The 20,505-nt window shown below is 41.9% G+C and overlaps 1 protein-coding gene across 10 annotated transcripts in view; it reads right to left on the minus strand.

Annotated features, from left to right (window-relative positions):
- atp2b2 (ATPase plasma membrane Ca2+ transporting 2) overlaps positions 1-20,505 on the minus strand; it is a 118,046-nt gene that overhangs the window by 30,587 nt on the left and 66,954 nt on the right. For all 10 annotated transcript variants that reach the window (XM_073825842.1, XM_073825838.1, XM_073825837.1 and 7 more), the window contains 5 exons: positions 11,873-12,037; positions 11,566-11,780; positions 9,655-9,897; positions 3,430-3,671; positions 2,918-3,152 (listed from right to left, as the gene is read on the minus strand). In XM_073825842.1, the coding sequence (XP_073681943.1) occupies positions 2,918-3,152; positions 3,430-3,671; positions 9,655-9,897; positions 11,566-11,780; positions 11,873-12,037 (1,100 nt within the window). The remainder of the gene's footprint in view (positions 1-2,917; positions 3,153-3,429; positions 3,672-9,654; positions 9,898-11,565; positions 11,781-11,872; positions 12,038-20,505) is intronic.

The following is a 20,505-nucleotide window of genomic DNA, read 5'->3' on the forward strand; positions in this document are numbered from 1 at the left end:
AGAAGAGGAAGAGCCTCATTAATAAAACACGACGGCAGAGGAAGGTGACGTGGTAACATTAGACATTTAAGACTAAAGGATTTGTTTACGGATTCTTAAGTTTCAGCTGTTTATTAGGGAAAGGAATGGCTCACGTGTCTCATCAGGTAACAGAACGCTGAGATCAAACATACCAAATCTGTGTCATCTTCAGAATGCTTAAGTTTTATATCAAAATGGCTTTTCTGTGATTCCAAAGAAAGGACAACAGCAGGGTTGAATCTGCAGCCAGAACTTGTTCCTGCTGTTATTCTGTTTTACCGCAGATGTTGCTTTCTGTAAGAAGTCTTCAACAAACTGACAATTACAGAGAGTGGCTCTAGAGACGGAGAACGAACGCCAGAGCAAAGAAACAGCAGGATAAAAGGAGGAGGTTAAATAATGCAGCAGTATAGACGCTTCTTCAGTCCCGGTGCGTGAAGATGTACGATCATTTGAGGACATGTTTTTAAAGCATGGCTCTCTTTCACAACCTTGCATGTGTATCTGATGCAACTTCTCCTACAATTCCCAATATTTTCCTGTAATCTCAAAGCACCCTGGCCAGAAACACCTTGCAATGTATTTGAACAGTAAACTAGATACAGATGTATAAAAACGATGATATGATGTGAGCGGTGAACTGTGGAGTGTCCTCAGGCAGCACAACCCTGGAATTAAATTGGATTGCAATACCTTACTAGTGGTCTATATTTACTTTTAGGGATCTTCCTCAGATCTGTTAACTAGTCCACTTGTTTATCTGGTTTCTTTCATCTAGCATTTATTTTACAGCACTGCTTTGATTACTGTGCTGACAGAGGGCTGTGCTTTAGCTGTTAAAGAGATTGCACAGGTCTCTAGTCCTTAAATGTAACTTCTGGAAACTCCTTTAACTCCAATTGTGTCTCATTTGTTTCTTAAGATTCTGATACTGCACGAGTAAAGCCTACTGATCAAATTACTAGCTTATTCAATCAAAACTTACAAGCTGAAAACCTTTTGCACACAGTCTACTAGCCTTCTGCCCTCTGATTAATAGCTCATACGTTTTTTATTAAGCAAAGGTCTTTAGTATAATTGTAAAAGATGTAAAAGATGGACATTTTGTAAAATGTGGACATTTAGTACAAATGTCCATCTTCAGCTTTGCTTCTAGTGTATTTTTGATGTGAAGTCTTTACCTGTTTTTATGAAGTATACTCTTAAAAATAAAGGTGCTTCAAAAGGCACCTTTATTTTCTTCAAGCAATGCCATAGAAGAACCATTTTTTGTTCTACAAAGAACCATTCAGTCAAAGGTTCTTTAAAGAAGGTTCTTTCCTACCTTTTTATAATCTGAAGAACCTTCTTTCGCCACAAAGAACCTTTTGTAAAACAAAGGTTCTTCAGATTTTAAAGGTTCTTTATGGAACCATATAGAAAAAAAAGGTTCTTCTATGGCGTTATTAAGCACCTTTATTTTTAAAAGTGTAAACGTAAGAATAACTTTGATATTGTTAGTAATATTTCAAGATTAAGACTTGCTGGACTGAAGCAGCTTGGCTTTACCTGATTATCCGGACATAATTTTAAAGAAAAATCAGTGAGTCTCACAGAATATGATCATCAGGCTTTTGATGATTGTTTGTTTCCAGAAGCTTTTATGATTGATCTCCCCAAGTCTCCAAAACATCTCAAATCTTTTGAGGAAGTTTTTTTTTTTTTTTTTCTCCCAATCATCATTATGCATTTTATCATATGTTTGGATCATTTAAATATCATCTTTTTGGAGATACAAAGTGATGACTGATATTTATACTATTTTATCTAAGTATCTGCTATACTCTAATAAAGATCTCACTTACCATACAAGCTATTTTATCTTACTTTTTGCCCATATAAATAACACAATTTGCACCAAATTGCATATTTTTGCTAAGTTTGGGCCTCTGAATAAAATTGAGCTGTTTTTTTTTCTCCTTGGGTATGAGCTCCATATTCTCACTATATCATAAAATATGAGCCAAAAAAAAGCTTGATGCATTAAACATGACACAAAACATACAAAATATATGCAAACTTGAACAGTTCTGTTTTTTTTTTTTTTTTTTTTTTTTTTTGGTTATTATTTTATATGTCAGGCTTTACAGGATTAAGACCAAAAAAAAAAAAAAAAAACCCTTAATTTGGATTTTTGAACACAATAATGCATCTGAAATAATGGCTCCCTCTAAGGAACATGTCCGTTCAGGGTCAGAAAAAGTTGAAGCATTAGTTCACTTCCAGAATGAAAATGTCCTGATTTACTCACCCCCATTTACTCCTGTAAAGGGAGTTTTATCTTTCTTTGCATGTTCATGTTGTATACACTGGGTCGGTACTTCTGCCTACATCACACATGACTTTTCCAACGTAATGCATGAAGTTAAACTAGTGCAAGATGAGCATTTGTGATTAAAAAGTATATACATTTTTACATTTTTATAAAATGACTAATCGTTTTGCTAGATAAAACCCTTATTCCTTGGCTGGGATTGTGTAGAGCCCTTTGAAGCTGCAATGAAACTGCAATTTGGGCCTTCAATCCATTGGTTCCCATTGAAGTCCACTAAGGAGAAAAATCCTGGAATGTTTTCCTCAAAAACTTAATTTCTTTTCAATTGAAGAAAGAAAGACATGCACATCTTGGATGACACAGGGATGAGTAAATTATCAGGACATTTTTATTGTGGAAGTGAACTAATCTTTTAAAACTAGTTCTTCAAGTAGTCAATTTAGAAAATATATGGCTTCCCACATCCTTAGTAAAATCAGTAAATGATGAGGCTGAGCTTACGGTACAGGCATGCTCTCAATATAAAAATTTCAAATTAAAATCATGAAATATGCCATGATGAAACAGGAAGAAAGTTCTCACCTCAGGTCTGACAGGATCCTCAATCCCAACAACACATATTGCAGTCAGGTCAGCTAAAATGTTGTTTTCGTCCTCCCAGTTGGGCTCAGGGTCTGCAGAAAAGTCACGGTAGCCCACGCAGATGGTTCTAAGTCCGTTGCAGGCCATGGGTTCGATTACTTTCTTCACCATCTCATCCCTATCCCTCGGTCTGAAGACACGTGGTTCGCCCAACTCATTCAGAATGCGACTACACCTGAAGCCAACAAACCAAAGGCACATGTTTACATGAAACAAGGTCAAATGTTTGCAGCGATGTACACATTCCCTTCATTACAGCAATTTCTGTCTTTCTGAGGACATTGCTTCATTACGTAACTCCGCAAAAAGCATATCTAAATAATTGCAGGCATATGAAGCTACAGTAATTCAACATAATGTCCCTCCATCTGCTATTGGGTCAGGAAAATGCTTTTATGAAAAATTGCAGATACAAGAGCTGAAGCATCAGAGAGCAGATGAAAGGCGCTCACTTTTTAAGGACGATTTCAGACGCTCCTTTGCTGTACATTCTGAAGCTGCCGTCTGGAAGCTTGATGACGGTGCTCATTGATTTCCTCACAGAGTTAAACGTGTACACCTTGTAGAGTTTCTCCTCTGGGATCTGGTTCCGAACGGTTTGGTAGTCTCGTTTCAGGTCCAGGACCAGTCCTAGTAGGCCACACTCGGTTTTGTTGCCCACTTGTTTGGGAAGACCTCCTTCCTTGTCTGGAGGCTGAGATGGTAGAAAGCCAAAGAGGATTCAGATATCTGTTGCACAGTAACAAGCTAAATAGTGCACTCTATGCTGTTCTGTGAATGCTGATAATTGTTAAGGGTCACATAACTGACCACCTGTCTACAGGTAACAGCAACCATTGCTTAGCAACTTGCACACATGGTGAGCTATGCTGCATTGAGCATAATAAATCCTGTTGAAGTTTCCTAAATAGCATGAGAGAGATTTATCTTCATTGTTAAACACTTATTTTCATAAAGTGTTATTTATTTAATATGAAATCATAATTAACATAATTTCTTCCCAATGACTTGACAAGACAAACTTTGCTGTCCTCTGTTTAAAACTGCTGAAAATCATACAATTTTAAGATGAGTGATATTTATATCTCCCCTATTGCAATACCCAACTGTTTTTAAGATATTTTGAGATAAAAACAAATCTGTCATTCTTTTATGTGTGTCAGATCATCGGACATTACGTCACACCATAGGACATTATGTCACAGTAAAGGACAGAAATGTTAGTTATTGAAGTATTTCAATTTAATATTGAACCATGCTTGAGACAGTCACATCATAAGACAATTTTGACATTTGGCTCTCTGATTTAATCAAAAATATCCTAATTTGTGTTCCAAAGATGAACGAAGGTCTTACAGATTTATAATGATATGAGGGTGAGAAATTAATGACAGAAGAACACCTTTTTTCCACTGGGGTCAATTTGACCCCAGCAATTTAAAACCTCCAGAATATGAATTTATTTTTATTTTTATTTTTTGCTAAAAGGTTAGTACACCCCCCACTTTCACTGTCAAACACCTGTGACAAAATCTCACTGACAGAGAACCTTTGCTTAGAGGCCATTTTCAATTGAGAGAGCAATTCAATTGACAGTGGTTCTCGCAATACTACAGGTATGGTTGTGTTAGTTTTTATTTTTATTATACTTAACAAATAAAATTATAGTACATATTATAAAATCATAGCATGTTATAGTGACCTCAATATCACCCAAAACAAATGTGTGTAAATTTTTTATATTTCTTATGTTTTATACAGCTGAAAGACCCTGGGGTCAAATTGACCCCAAAGAACACCGATGTGACAAAATGTGTACAGGGCATTGAAAAAATAATATCATGTTAATTTTATGTTTACCAAGTTTTCCCCATTAAATTAGGAAAAGTCATTCAATCTGAAGCAAAAAAAAAAAAAAAAGTCAATTATATATGTACATACGTTAAACACTGAATGGGGTCAAATTGACCCCAAGGATAACAGGAGGGTTAAAACATCTATATGTGATCAAAACAGTTTTCTAAAGAACAAGTGCCTACCTATACATACAGTGTGCAAACCTGAAAAAGCTTCTAACGCAAAGAAACAAAAGGTCCATAATAATTTCATTTCACAAAACCAATTCAAAACTCATTGTCTGGAACAATATCCAGCAAACAATACCCTGCTAGACTTATTTCAGTTTAATTTCATTATCTGTTTATTTATTTATGAGAAGAAATGCTGAAATGCCCATAGAGACCTTGATGTAAATTAACTTTCTGCTTTACTTTTGCAGTGTTTCTCATAACTAGGCTTGACAGAACACAACATGCTGCACTGCGATATAGCATATGCACGATGACACACAATGTGTATGCGATGGAATTGTTGAGCAATAAAGTAGGTGCACAGGTTATGCATTTTGATTTATGACTAAAAACTTTCTGGCATCAGACAGATGGATACATGTGACTGGTTTGTTTGCACGTCTATGGCCTACTGGGTAATCGAAACCAGACCATTTAATTCCCAGGGTAGATAGAGGGTGGCAAAACTAAATTATGACTAAAGCTAAATTATGTTTTTGCCACAAGAGCTTTACTAACTTCATTAACTGTACCTCAGGTAAAGGAAATACATTAAAAAGTATCTCATATTTGCTCACCTGGGTCATTCAAGACTGCTCATGCATTTGATGCGGATTTCATAGCACCCCTCAGAGAGGCGCTGGCACACAATGCTCTCCTGAACAGCTGTCTTCTCCCTGGTCAGCACGCACTCCTACGAACCATGGCATATGGCAAAACATGCACTGGCAGCACTACTTCCTCTTTACGGCCCTATTCGGCTCTTGCGCTCCACACGGGCCCTCGCTCTATTCTCCTTCTCACTGCAGGGGCCAAGGACGCCCTCTTTTGTGTCCCCTAGAAGGTCATTTTCATAGCACCTCTTTGATATCACAGCGTTACCTACACTGACAGTGACAGCCCCTGCCTCAGGCCATGAGGTGAGCGCTTTGCCAAAGCTGATTGGCTTAAATGAATGAGTGGCAGCCCGAGGCATCGCAGAGAGACTTTGGCAGAGACCCTTAGCCACATGGAGCGGCTGCAGCCGGACAAACGACTTTGCCCAAAATGAGTCACAACTTATCAAACACGAGACAGCGAGATATTTCACCTTGTCATGTGCACAATGAAAAAACTGCTCCCAAAATAGCAATTCATTTTACAGAGCAGTCTCACAGGGCAGTGAGTGTTCTTTCCAGCATATAGGCTAATGTTGGATCTGAGTCCACCTTGTCGAGTCCAAGTTTTTAACCAATCGAGTTTGAATGGGAGACATGCATTAATGCCTTGTTACCTTAATTTTATGTTGTTCCTTACAAATTTACCCAAGTGTCTGACAAGTCAAAGTTCATTCATAATTGTATTCATGTTCAAAGTTTGGCATCGAGTACACCAGTACCAGACAATTATTCTAAGCATTACCATTACAAAAATATCAGATAGTAAAGCCAGGGATTGATAACTCTAGCCCTGGGGGGACACTGTCTTGCATACTTTAACTCAATCTCTAATAAAGCACACCTGAGAAATCTAACCCAAGTCTTCAGGATTGCTTGAAAACTGGAAAATTAATTGCCTCAAACTCGGCCAAACTCGGTTCTGCAGAGTTCAGATCCAACTCGCCTCAACACACCTGCCTGGAAGTTTCTAGCATGCCTAGTAAGACCCTGATTAGCTGGTTCAGGTGTTTAATTTAGGTTGGAGCTCAACTCTGCAGGACACTGGCCCTCCAGGACCGAGTTTGGGAACCCCTGAGTTAAAGACTTGTACTTGAGTCTAGCTTGACAAGGTGGACTCGGACCCAACACTAGTTTGCTTGCAAATTATGGGCAGGTGTGTTTGATCAGGGATGGAATTAAACTCTGTAGGACACTAACCCTCCAGGACCAAAGTCACCCATCCCTAACATACAATATGGAGGAGACTGTGACTTTGCCAAGTAGGTCTTGACTGAGAGCCATTCCAGATTGCTCTGGCTGGGTTAGTACTATGCTTGTTTGACAGTAATGTTGTCCATGAAATTACATCCTGGAACATGTACCACAGTGCTGAATGATGACCATATTCTTGTACCATGGTACCTTTTTATTGCAGGTAACAGGCATTTGAATGAAAGCTCATGGTTCTATTCACAGAGTCATTCATCATCTGGATGACAAAAAGCAGAGTGCCTGTGTGGAGTCACTAAATGGACATTCACCACTTTGTTAAACACAATGGACCTGTTCCCAGATTCACAAGCAGAAGCCAATTAAAAACACATCAAGCATGAATAAAACACATGCACCAATGTGTTAATCGCTAACTGATACTCAGACAAACCTACTCAAAAAAAGATGCAAAATGGCCATTTGAATCTGTCTTTGGTGTAACTAAGAATCCAAAGCTTACAGCTGGTGACCTACGGAACAGTCGTCAAACACACACACACCGTCGCATACGGACATGTAACCTCCAATCAAGAATTGATGGGAGCCCAGGAACATGACATCAGTGTCGGACCCGACCTCTCCAATCAGAGGGCCAGAAGGTCTGACGGAACAGGTGGTACAAGCAACCTGAGATCAGTGCGACAGGAAGTCTCCGCAGAGCTCAGACTACCGGCTGAAGTATCAGTGTACATGCCAGCAGCATCACCTGTACTGTGTGTCCTACTCCAATTTCAGGATTCCACTAACTCTTTCGTGGCTGAACACCAGCCGGTCGTACTACTGAGACATGCTACAGAACCACTCTAAATTATGAATGCCAAATCTGTATCAAATACAAGTAAAGGTTTCATTTAGTAGTGCAAATTAGCTTCAAAATAGGAGGGCAGTCATTGCAACTGTGAACACGAAATTCCCTCAAACGTAATTCTAGAAGGACTGTGTTGGAAAGGAGACTTTGGAAAGTTTGCTAAATCTATTGAGTGTTGGGTGAGGAGAAGTTCATGCATTAATTACATAATGGAGCAGCAAAGCACAGTAGCTTGGGGGATCTCTCCAGGGATAAAGAGTTCTGCTCATTTCAGTCTATGTTAAAACAAGATGTCTGGAATGATATGCTTATCCAAGTCTTGCTTTGTATGGTTATGAAAGCTCTCAGTGCTGGTCTCCTGGGACGGGTTCTGTGAGTAGTGTTAGTGTGCTGGAAGGGGGCGTTCAAGGGGCTGCTTTCAGCTCCTAGGCATCTTAAACCAAGATACAGAATAGATCTGATTCCAGCTCCCAGAACCTAGAGGAACTCACATGTTGTGACTATCGTTCACAACTCATTGTCTCAATTGTATTCTTGCAGACTGTTCATTTTTGGAAACCAACCTAAACTGGTGCTCCAAAATATACAGTGATTATTCTGCAGCATTCTTGGTCCTCAAACATACAGCACATATAGAAAGGCAAACATTAAACGGCCTAGCACAAACACAGTCCTGATTGCAATAGACTAGGATTTCATTGGTGGGTTACTATATGTAGGACACCGTCACCATCTGCTTCTCTTTTGAACAATTTTAAACACTGAAAGTTATTTTTTTCCTCCTTCAGAATTCATACTGTAGATATTACTTTCCCATTGTGATTCCGAAAGTGACTGTTCAATTAGTACCTGCTGAAACAACCATACTTTCAGGGTACAGTGATTCAAAGAAGAAACTAGGGCTGCCCTCAACTAAAGATTTTTCTGGTCAACTTGTAGTTGTTCATTTTAAGCATTAGTCGACTGTTAGTTGCACGCTTATGAAGTCATCTCCGCAGTAGTGATGCACCTGAATGTATGTGTCATACAGATGGCATAATCCAAAAATGTTTGTTTTCTATTTGAATTGGTTCATTTAAAAGTAGACATTTTACTCTCTATAGATATATTTTTCATGTCTGTAAGGCAAGTACACATAGAGCTTCGAAATGACATGCTCAAGTTAACAGAGATCGAGATAACAGAAAGCGCATCCTGTTTGCTTTCATTATTTTACAAAAGCGCAACATTTCTTTGTTATTGTGAGTGCACACAAATAAACGTGGAGTCTTTACAGATCCAAAAGATGTATTACTCTTATCTGTATGATGAAAAAAATTGAGTATTTTAAGAGCAAGTGTACACACCGGTGCCTCCGTCTGTCATGCCGTAAGTGCACTACTATTCAGCACATTTTTTTAGGTTAACATTAGATTGCTGATGCTGTCATAGAGGTTTTGATTGACATGACTGACCTTGTTCTATATTGTGACCCTAGTGTATCGCACTGACTGGTAAAAAAAAAAAAAAAAAAATGTAGCTTTCTGTTTTCTAAACAAGAATGCTGCAAGATGTATCTCATGGCTGTATTCCAGGGTGACAACGCCAAGACTTGAATGAGTTGCCTTAGAGAACATGAGGAATCAATTTCACCTCAGAATCCTGAGCTTAACCTCACTGAAAGTCTTTAGAATGTGCTGGGGTTCACAAACTTTAGCTTTACAGTATGGTTTGTCTCACCTATTCTAACTCTTGATGGAAATAAATGATGCAATGTTACATCAGGTTGTCAGGTTTTTGGCCAGGCAGTATATATAGGTAAAAGCTTGTGTCAAAGTCTATTGTTGCAAATCAAGTGTTGCTGAAATAACACCAGTGTTAGCCAAACAGCTGAAGGTTTTTATGTCTTACCAGTATTTTAGTAGTATAGGCGCTGTTGAGGGATATGGCATTGACCAGTATTTCCAGAGTTTTTGGTGGGATGGAGGTGGGGTCTGGTATTTCCTTGTAATGGACATCACCCACATAGCATTGCACTGCTGTCATTCGGTTGGTGGTCAGTGTGCCAGTCTTGTCTGAGCAGATAGCGGTGGCATTGCCCATGGTCTCGCAAGCGTCCAGATGGCGTACCAAATTGTTATCCTTCATCATTTTCTACCAGCACAGATAAAAGATACAGATACAGATAAGTAGCTAATACAACATATTGAGAGTACATTCTGGATATGTCTAAAAACTACACTGTATGAGTATGTGTACACATAAATAATCTTCTAACTGAAATGGGACATAAAAAGGCTGTTACTTTTTCATTTATCGCATGAGAAACTTAACTAATGTGTTCATGTTATGGTCACACAAGCTGTTCACACAGCCAGGCAGAAAACATTAATTTCTTATGGCAACACTCATAATGCCAACATGGATCCATATGCAGCTTTGTTGGTAATAAAATACTTATGTGAAAAGATAGTAGCTACGCAACGATCTTTATCAGTTAAAGCTGCTGCCATTTTGGTTGATTTTATGTGACACCACAAAGATCAAGTGAGAGTTTCATGAAATTCAGTGTTTCAGTGTTCATACGTTTGATCAAGACATGAATGTGAAGTCATAAAACAAAATTATAGTAATTTTAACATGGATTGGTTCGATAGATTGGTTGTTGATTGGATTTTGAGATGTGGGGATTGCACTCTCAATGAAACCTGCCATTTATTTTGAAAGTGCCATTTTATTAAAAATAACAAAGTCAGATATTAAAATAAATAAATAAAACATATGCATGAATAAAATCATTCACCAAAAAAAAGATCAATTTTCATTTCATGCTGACTTTGAAGAGAGTATGCAAAGGACGTGGGAGTCAATTTCTGCTGGAGGAAAGCAGAAAATAAATAAACATTTATAAAAAAATATATCTGTTATGACTTCAAATTAATTAGTTCAGTCTGATTTAATCAAAAACTCATTTAACAGGTTCATAGAAAATAATTTTTTCATTCATGAATTGGACATCGCAATCCCATCTTGGAGTGGGTGTCAATTTGCAACGCTAAAATACATACAGTTGAAGTCAAAAGTTTACATACACCTTGCAAAATGTTATTTTACCAAAATAAGAGGGATCATACAGATCATACATTAGTACTGACCTGAACAAGATATTTTATATAAAAGATGTTCACATATAGTCCACAAGAGAAAATAATAGTTTCATTTATAAAAATGACCCTGTTCAAAAGTTTACATATACTTCATTCATAATACTGTGTTTTACCTAAATGATCCACAGCTGTTTTTTTATTTTTTTAGTGATAGTCGTTCATGATTCCCTTGTTTCTCCTGAACTGTTAAACTACCTGCTGTTCTTTAAAAAAGTCCTTCACAGATTCTTTATTTTTTCAGCAATGTTGTGTATTTGAACCCTTTCCAACAATAACTGTATGATTTCAGTGTAAAAAGATGGATCTCAAAATAATACAGTTATTGTTGAAATGGGTTCAAATACACAAAAATGCTAAAAAAACAAAGAATTTGTGGGACCTAAAGGACTTTTTCTGAAGAACAGCAGGCAGTTTAACTGTTCAGGACAAACAAGGAACACATGAACAACTATCACTAAACAAAACATAGCTGTGGATCATTCAGGTAACAACAAAATATTAAGGTGTAAGTGTAAAAAGTAAATAAATAAAGCATTTTAAACTATTAAAAATATCTTATGATGCCCAAAAGATAATTTGTTGATTAGGTTCATTTAATGTCAAAGTATTAAACTAGATCTAAACATGGTACCTTCTAAATGTCGAACAAGTTTACCTTCACAGAGTAGGCCAGAGAGATGGTAACAGCAAGCGGGAGGCCTTCAGGAACAGCCACCACCAGCACTGTAACGCCAATGATGAAGAATTTGACAAAATACTGAATGTAGATTGGCGTACACTCCGGCAGCCACGGCCTCTTCTGAAGCACAAAGTTATCGATTGCAAAGTAAAGCACCAGGATGATGACTGTAATGGCAGACATCACCAATCCTAAGGATCAGATCACAGCAAACACAACATTAGTGCATTGTTCTCCAATATGAAACCCTACAAAATACAAACAACCTAAAAGCATGTAGCACCTGCTTTGCCGATTTGCACAGCCAGCTTTGTCAGTTTTCCTTGGAGAACGGATTTCTCTTTCTTGGAGACACTGGATTTCTTTTTTTCTTTTTCATCAGCTTCTCCACCCTCTGCACTCTTCAAAGGCTGCATCTCCATTGCCGCAGCACCATCCTGCTTTTTCACTGTAATGATCACATGAGACACATGTATAGGGGGTCTCACCTTTGCTTAGAACTAGTTAATGCTCGACCTTGACTGTATAAGCCATGTATAGTCATTGCGACAGAATCACAAAAGGAGTATTAACCATTGTTTAAACTTTTTTTTTTATGTTTGTTTGTATATTAACAGTAAACTGAACATGTCGGCAACTAAACATGATGTATGAATGACCATTATGAGCTACCAGCCGCCACTTAAACCATTAATCTTCAATTACTTCAGGTAATAAAACCACCAAACCACCACATTAATATGCTATTTTGTATATCTGTCTATATCTATCATTGATCTATCTCAAAAGAAACATGAGCCAGTGAATGAATTTCACATTTATCCAGGCACTCAAATAAACCCCAATCCTGGTATCATTACATGGTTGAGAGATGTCTGCTCTACTGAAAAGCCTTTTAATGGATCTGATGACAGCGCTGTATCAAGTTTATATGGGACAAAAGATCTTGAAGTGCCTTAATTTAAAGGGATAGGTCACCCAAAAATTTAAACTCTGTCAGCATTCACACTCATGTATTCTGTGGAACACAAAAGTAGAGATCTTAAAGACATTTGCTGGTTACTCTTTTCCATACAATTACAATAAATGAGGCTTTCAAAAAAGTATCATAACTATGATCTTGTTATGAAGCAGACGGGACAAGAAGGTAAGTGTTATACAAATGGTGTTTTATTTATACAAGCAGCAGTGCCGGAGGTGAATGGTGAGTTCGTGAAGGTGAGCAAGACTTGAAGTGATGAATACTGAGCTGGATGGTAACGTGAAGAGAGTAACAGGTCCTTTCCGTTTTAGGTGGCGAGACTGGAGGATTCCAAGAACGAAAGCCAGAGGGGTTCAGAGAGTTCGTGGATCCACCACCCTCCGCTGACGCGGAAGTCAGCTTACGGCCACACACCGCTAATGACAGGATACTGAGAAGACACAGAGGACTGGCGCTTGGAAGACTGGAACGAGACAGAGATAAGGTAAGTACAATTGGGTAAGTAATCTCGATAGTGATACTCGCCAAGAGTTACTGGAAGTCCGCTTTCTCTGGAACGAGCCCGGACAATGAGTGGTGTGTGGAGAGTGTCTTTTATGTGTTGGTGAAGATTACGTGCAGGTGTTCATTAATCAATACTCAGGTGACGGTGATCTGGGAGTGATTGTGGGTGCAGAACCTGACCAATCCGTGACACTACCCCCCTCCCCAGGGCCCGCTCCTGAGGGCCGAAGTCTCTTGCGCCGTGGTGGTCTACCTCGTCCTCGGGGTGCAGGAAACTCAGGATGACTAGCGTGGAACTCCTCAGTGAGCGTGGGATCTAGAATATCATCTCTTGGGACCCATGACCTCTCCTCTGGTCCATAACCCTCCCAGTCAACCAGGTACTCGAGTAGACCACCACGACGACGAGACCGGAGAATCTCCCGGACGGAGTAGACGGCTCCATCTTCCAGCATGAGGGGGGGAGGAGGTTCTTCTTCGTGGTCAGGTTCTGTGGAGAGAGTGAGAGGTGGATGAAATGGTTTCAGTAGTGAGACATGGAAGGTGGGGTGAATGCGATATTCAGGTGGGAGTTGAAGCCTGTAGGTGACGGGGTTGACCTGTTCCAGGATGTTGAAGGGACCAACAAACCTGGGACTTAATTTCTTGGAGGGCAGTCGCAGACGGATATCTCGAGTGGAAAGCCACACTTGATCGCCTGGCCTGAATTCTGGGGCTGGGGCCCTCCTCCGATCCGCGAAGGCTTTCTGTCTGCGTACTGCCCTCTGTAGGTGGTGATGTGCTTCGTCCCAGACCCTCTCGCTCTCCCGGAACCAGAGATCCACTGCGGGGACCTCAGATGGTTCACCATTCCAGGGAAATAGCGGTGGTTGGAATCCGAGAACGCACTGGAATGGTGTGAGGCCGGTGGACGGTTGCCGCAGTGAATTTTGGGCATACTCTGCCCAGCCCAGGAACTGGTTCCAGGAGTTCTGGTGGTTGTGGCAGAAGGTCCGGAGGAACCGCCCCACTTCCTGGATTTTCCTCTCCGTCTGGCCATTGGACTGCGGATGATAGCCAGAGGAGAGGCTGACGGTCACACCTAGGAGACGGAAGAAGGATTTCCATAGACGGGAGATAAACTGAGGACCGCGGTCCGATACAATATCCTCAGGTATTCCATACTGACGGAAGACGTGATTGAACAGGAGTTGGGCTGCTTCAAAGGCAGTGGGTAGTCCTTTCAGGGGCAGTAACTTGCAGAACTTGGAGAATCGATCCACTATGACAAATATGCAGGTGTTTTCATCCGATGCTGGTAAGTCCGTCATAAAATCCACTCCCAGGTGTGACCAGGGGCGGTTCGGGATTGGCAAGGGATGGAGTTTACCTGCGGGCAAATGCCTGGGACTTTTGGACATGGCACACTCCTTGCACCCCTGGATGAACCGCTGCACATCCCTTGCCATCCCAGGCCACCAGAAGCGCTCGGATAGCAGCGAGAGGGTGTTGTTGGTCCCGGGATGTCCAGTGCCCAGGGAAGTGTGGATGGAGCGAATGAGATCTACCCGTTGTGTCCTAGGAATGTAACGTCGATCAGGAGGGCAGCCCGGCGGAGGGCGAGGAGCAGGAGTAGCGACACTAGGGGGAGCAGACCATTCGATGGGGTTGATGAAGATGTCTTGTGGGAGGATATTGCTGGGAGGTTCAGTGGAATCAGTGGAGTCGTGGATTCTAGACAGGGCATCTGCTCTTATATTTTTTGGGCCGGGACGATAGGAGATGGAGAAGTGGAACCTTGAAAAGAACAGTGCCCACCTGGCCTGACGTGGGCACAGCCTTTTTGCATCACGGAGGTATTGGAGGTTTTTATGATCTGTGAGTACCAGGAAAGGATGATTGGCTCCCTCCAACCAGTGTCGCCACTCCTCCAGGGCGAGCTTGATGGCGAGAAGTTCCCGGTTGCCGATGTCATAGTTCTTCTCCGCCGGGCTGAACTTCCGGGAGAAGTAGGCACATGGATGGAGTAAACGTGGAGTTCCGTGATGTTGGGAGAGAACCGCTCCGACTCCCGAGGTAGATGCATCCACCTCCACCACGAAAGGAAGGTCTGGATCTGGATGGCGCAGAATAGGAGTCTGGGTGAAGGCGTCCTTGAGGGATTGGAAGGCTGCGGCGGCTTCGGGGTTCCAGGTAAGTTTAGTTGGTTTTCCTTTGAGTAGGTTGGTTAATGGAGTTGTGATGATACTATAACCTTGAATGAAACGGCGGTAGAAATTAGCAAAACCGAGGAATCTCTGGAGTTCTTTGACAGAAGAGGGTTTAGGCCAGGACATGACAGATGACACCTTCCTCTCGTCCATACGAATACCCTCACGGTCGATGATGTATCCCAGGAATTGAACGGATGGAAGGTGGAATGAACATTTTTCTGCTTTCAAGAAGAGTTGGTGTTCCCTGAGTTTCTGGAGGACCTCCGCAACGTGGTGGATGTGTTCAGTCTCACTCCGGGAGTAGATGAGGATATCGTCAATGTAGACAATTACTGACCGATGGAGAAACTCCCGGAGGACTTCATGCATGAAGTTTTGGAATACGGAAGGGGCGTTGACCAGGCCATAGGGCATGACGCAATACTCATAGTGGCCTGTAGGGGTCACGAAGGCCGTCTTCCACTCATCCCCCTTCCGTATTCTCACCAGATTGTAAGCGCTGCGGAGGTCCAATTTCGTGAAGATGGTGGCTGACCGGAGTTGTTCGAGGGCCGCTGGGACGAGAGGAAGGGGATATTTGAACTTGACTGTGGCTTGATTCAGGATGCGGTAGTCAATACACGGCCGCAGCCCTCCATCCTTTTTCGCCACGAAAAAGAAGCTGGATGCAGCGGGAGAAGTGGAGGGACGAATGTATCCTTGCTGGAGAGCCTCGTGAATATACTCCTCCATGGCCTTAGTCTCCGGAAGTGACAACGGGTAGATCCTTCCTCTGGGCAAAGGAGCATCAGGAATCAGGTCTATGGCGCAGTCCCATGGCCGATGGGGAGGTAGCTGGGAAGCTCTCTTGGGGCAGAAGACGTCCTGGAAAGAGGAGTAGGTATCCGGAACCTCGGTGGATCGTTGCTCCAAAGGGCTCTCGATGGATGTGGCGCAGACAGGAATGGGTCTTGGTATAGGGCGTGGAGCTTCTGGAAAGCACTCTGGAAAACAGTCATGACCCCACCGGATTACCTCTCCATTGCCCCAAGAGATGATGGGATTGTGCTTCACCAGCCACGGGCGCCCCAAGATGATGTCCATGGTGGCCCCCTCCAGAACCAGAAGTTGGATGAGTTCTTGGTGAAGAGCTCCTATCTGAAGGTGGATGGGTTGGCATTTACGATGGATACGGGGTCGTGCTGTGATGGAACGTGTTATGGGCTGAATCTGGTAGACGCTCGACGAAGCTTCGGTTCGGAGCTGTAACTGGCGACAGAGGCTCCCCGAGATGAAGTTCCCCGCTGACCCGGAGTCGATGAGAGCGTGGGCTATGACAGAAGATGTGGAGGTGGTTAACTGAACACATGTAGACAGAGGATACATCTTTTCAACTTCGGATTGGATGACACTCACCGCGGTAGGAACAGGACGAAGGGGGCATTTCATCCGAACATGCCCACTGGCTCCACAATAGAGACACAGACCCCGGGTCAGCCTTCTCTGTCGCTCAGCGGATGATAGTCTACCAGATTCAAGTATCATCGGCTCTGGTTCTGGAGGGCTGGCGGTCTCCACTGGGCGGAGGAGTGCATTAGGAGAGACATCGGAGAGAGTATGATATGATTGCATGCGGTCAGAACATCTGATGGATTGCTGTATGAAACGCTCCAGACCCATAGCGTCATCCAACGCAGCTAGTTGGAGGCGAAGACGGGGTTCGAGCCCGAGACGATAGGTGGTCAGCAACGACCGCTCGTTCCATCCACTGGCAGCGGCTAGGGTTCGAAACCGTAACGCATACTCATGAGTGGACATCGATCCTTGTGATAAGTGATAGAGCTGCTCACCCGCTGATACTTCCCCGTCTGTACGGTTGAACACCTCTTTGAAGTGATTGATGAATGCCTGGATGGAACGAGTGGTCGGCCCGCTTTGCTGCCACATCGATTCGGCCCACTTCAAAGCTGGTCCTGTGAGAAGAGAGGTGATAAACGCTATTTTAGACTGGTCTGTAGGATAGAGCGCTGGTTGCATAGTAAAGACAAGAGAACATTGCAGTAGAAATCCATTGCACTCCTCCGCCCCGCCAGCGTAGGGCGCTGGTCGGGCCATGGGACTGGATGGTGGTTCCGAAGAAGTGCATGGAGGTACGGGTGCCGGTGGTGCGGAAGGGGTGACAGATGGGGATGACAACAAAACCTTCCGCAGATTATCCACCAGTTCCTGGAATGGATCCTGAGCACTCATGCTGCTTACTGTTATGGTCCGGGCTTCTGTTATGAAGCAGACGGGACAAGAAGGTAAGTGTTATACAAATGGTGTTTTATTTATACAAGCAGCAGTGCCGGAGGTGAATGGTGAGTTCGTGAAGGTGAGCAAGACTTGAAGTGATGAATACTGAGCTGGATGGTAACGTGAAGAGAGTAACAGGTCCTTTCCGTTTTAGGTGGCGAGACTGGAGGATTCCAAGAACGAAAGCCAGAGGGGTTCAGAGAGTTCGTGGATCCACCACCCTCCGCTGACGCGGAAGTCAGCTTACGGCCACACACCGCTAATGACAGGATACTGAGAAGACACAGAGGACTGGCGCTTGGAAGACTGGAACGAGACAGAGATAAGGTAAGTACAATTGGGTAAGTAATCTCGATAGTGATACTCGCCAAGAGTTACTGGAAGTCCGCTTTCTCTGGAACGAGCCCGGACAATGAGTGGTGTGTGGAGAGTGTCTTTTATGTGTTGGTGAAGATTACGTGCAGGTGTTCATTAATCAATACTCAGGTGACGGTGATCTGGGAGTGATTGTGGGTGCAGAACCTGACCAATCCGTGACAGATCTACAGTAAGGGAAAAAAATATATATTTGATCCCCTGCTAATTTTGTACATTTACCAGTTATCAGTCTATAATTTTAATGGTAGGTTTATTTGAACAGTAAGAGACAGAATAACAACTAAAAAATCCAGAAAAACGCATTTCAAAAAAGTTATAAATTGATTTGGATTTTAATGAGAGACCCCTTCACAAAACATGACAGAGTACTTGGTGGCAAAACCCTTTTTGGCAATCACAGAGGTTTCTTGTAGTTGGCCACCAGGTTTGCACACGTCTCAGGAGGGATTTTTTTCCGTTCCTCTTTGCAGATCCTCTGCAAGTCATTAAGGTTTCGAGGCTGACGTTTGGCAACACAAACCTTCAGCTCCCTCCACAGATTTTCTATCGGATTACGGTCTGGAGACTGGCTAGGCCACTCCAGGACCTTAATGTGCTTCTTCTTAAGCCACCCTTTGTTGCCTTGGCTGCATGTTTTGGTTCATTGTCATGCTGGAATACCCATCCACGACCCATTTTCAATGCCCTGGCTGAGGTTCTCACCCAAGATTTGATGGTACATGGCCTCGTCCATTGTCCCTTTGATGCGGTGCAGTTGTCTTGTCCCCTTAGCAGAAAAACACCCCCAAAGCATAATGTTTCCACCTCCATGTTTGACGGTGGGGATGGTGTTCTTGGGGTCATAGGCAGCCTTCCTCCTCCTCCAAACACGGCGAGTTGCCAAAAAGCTTGACAAAAAAGCTTTCTCTGGACAGCTCTTTTGTCTTGGCCATGGTGGAGAGTTTGGAATCAAGCACTGCCTTCTAATCTTAGCTTGTTACTGTATAAAAGACATCTGGGAACCAGAAATCTTGCTGATTGATAGGGAATCAAATACTTATTTTCACTCATTAAAATGCAAATCAATTTTTAACTTTTATTTTTGTTGTTGTTATTCTGTCTGTCACTGTTCAAATAAACCTACCTTTAAATTTATAGACTGATCATTTCTTTGTCAGTGGGCAAACCTACAAAAAGTCTTCTGAGGTCATGTATTGCTTTGTGTAAGGAGAAGACTAAAATTTAGTGGCTTTCAATAATAATTTTCTCCTTTTAATACCTGTGACTAGATCAGTAAGTGTTACCCATGAACTCTACTAGAAGGCACTCCATCCCTTGCCAATACCATTAACCTAGGACTCCATTTCCCATGTTACCTCTGCCTAGGAACTCCGTTGAAATCTGTTTCACATCAGGAGGACTATTTAGGTTGCACTTTCACACACTCACATTGCGGAGTATTGTTTTGCACTGCGGACTCTACAGAACGGTTTTCTCTAGTTTATTGCCTTGTTTTCCCTAGTCTTGCTTTGCCTGTTCTTATGTTGATCGTTTGCTGCCTATTCTGACCTGTACCTGTTTATTGGATTACCTTTTGTCTTGCCCTGGATACTATGGTTTGCTGGTGTTTTGACTCTGCCTGTTGTGACCACTCCTATTAATAATGCCTGTATTTAGATCCACACTTCCATTGTCACGAATCCTTCATGTAACACTGAGTCAAAAGTATGATTTGTTAATGAATCAGATATAGCTAATTTTCATATTAACTCTCTTAAATGCACCAAGAAGAACTAGAACAGATGTCAGGATTTTTAGCGCATAACTATATTGGCATGATACAGAAATTTTGTTGCAAACTAAGTGAACGATTCCTTGTAATTGAATGGAAAAGAGACGCTTATTTTTATTTTTGGGTGAACTATTCCTTTCAGACAAAAGACACAGTTTATCACTGCTTAATGTTTCTTATGCAATTTTTACCACATTTGAACAACGTCAGTGTAACCCCAGCTATATAAACCAGTAATGGATCAACAGCAAAGTACTTTCTTTACAGTTTATGCAAACTGTTTATGTTGGGAAAGTCACTAATATGTGTAATATCAACAAAGGGACTAATTCTAAAATGTAAAAACTTTCGCATATATGCAACTCTGGAGACCTGCAAATGACAGGACAGGAAAAACACAATGCCTCAGCCAGACTCTATTACGTGAAAGAAATTGCAAAGTATTTAATAATAAAAGCAAAGCCATTTGTAAAATATAAAGCTACTGGATGAATACATTACTTCTGTTGTCAATATTTGCCGAGACTAATTTATTTTCAGCATTATTTGAAATGAATAGAAACCTCCAGATATTTCTGTGCTTATTCGTAAAGGATGAATAACCAGAGAGAGAAACCATTTAGGCTATAGACTGCTAAAACTCTGTTAAAAATTCAAATGATTCGAGATTTTGACACAGACAGGAAGTGTGAGTTTATCGAGAGACCCTGACGCACACGTGAGAAGCAGCACAAACAGACGAGCTGATATCTGAACCCGTCGCAAGGAAAGGAGGAATAAAATAATGGTGAGCGCTCAAACCAGCGGTAAAGTGA

Source organism: Garra rufa, chromosome 20 (assembly GCF_049309525.1).
Source record: "Garra rufa chromosome 20, GarRuf1.0, whole genome shotgun sequence".
Taxonomy (NCBI): Eukaryota; Metazoa; Chordata; class Actinopteri; order Cypriniformes; family Cyprinidae; genus Garra; species Garra rufa.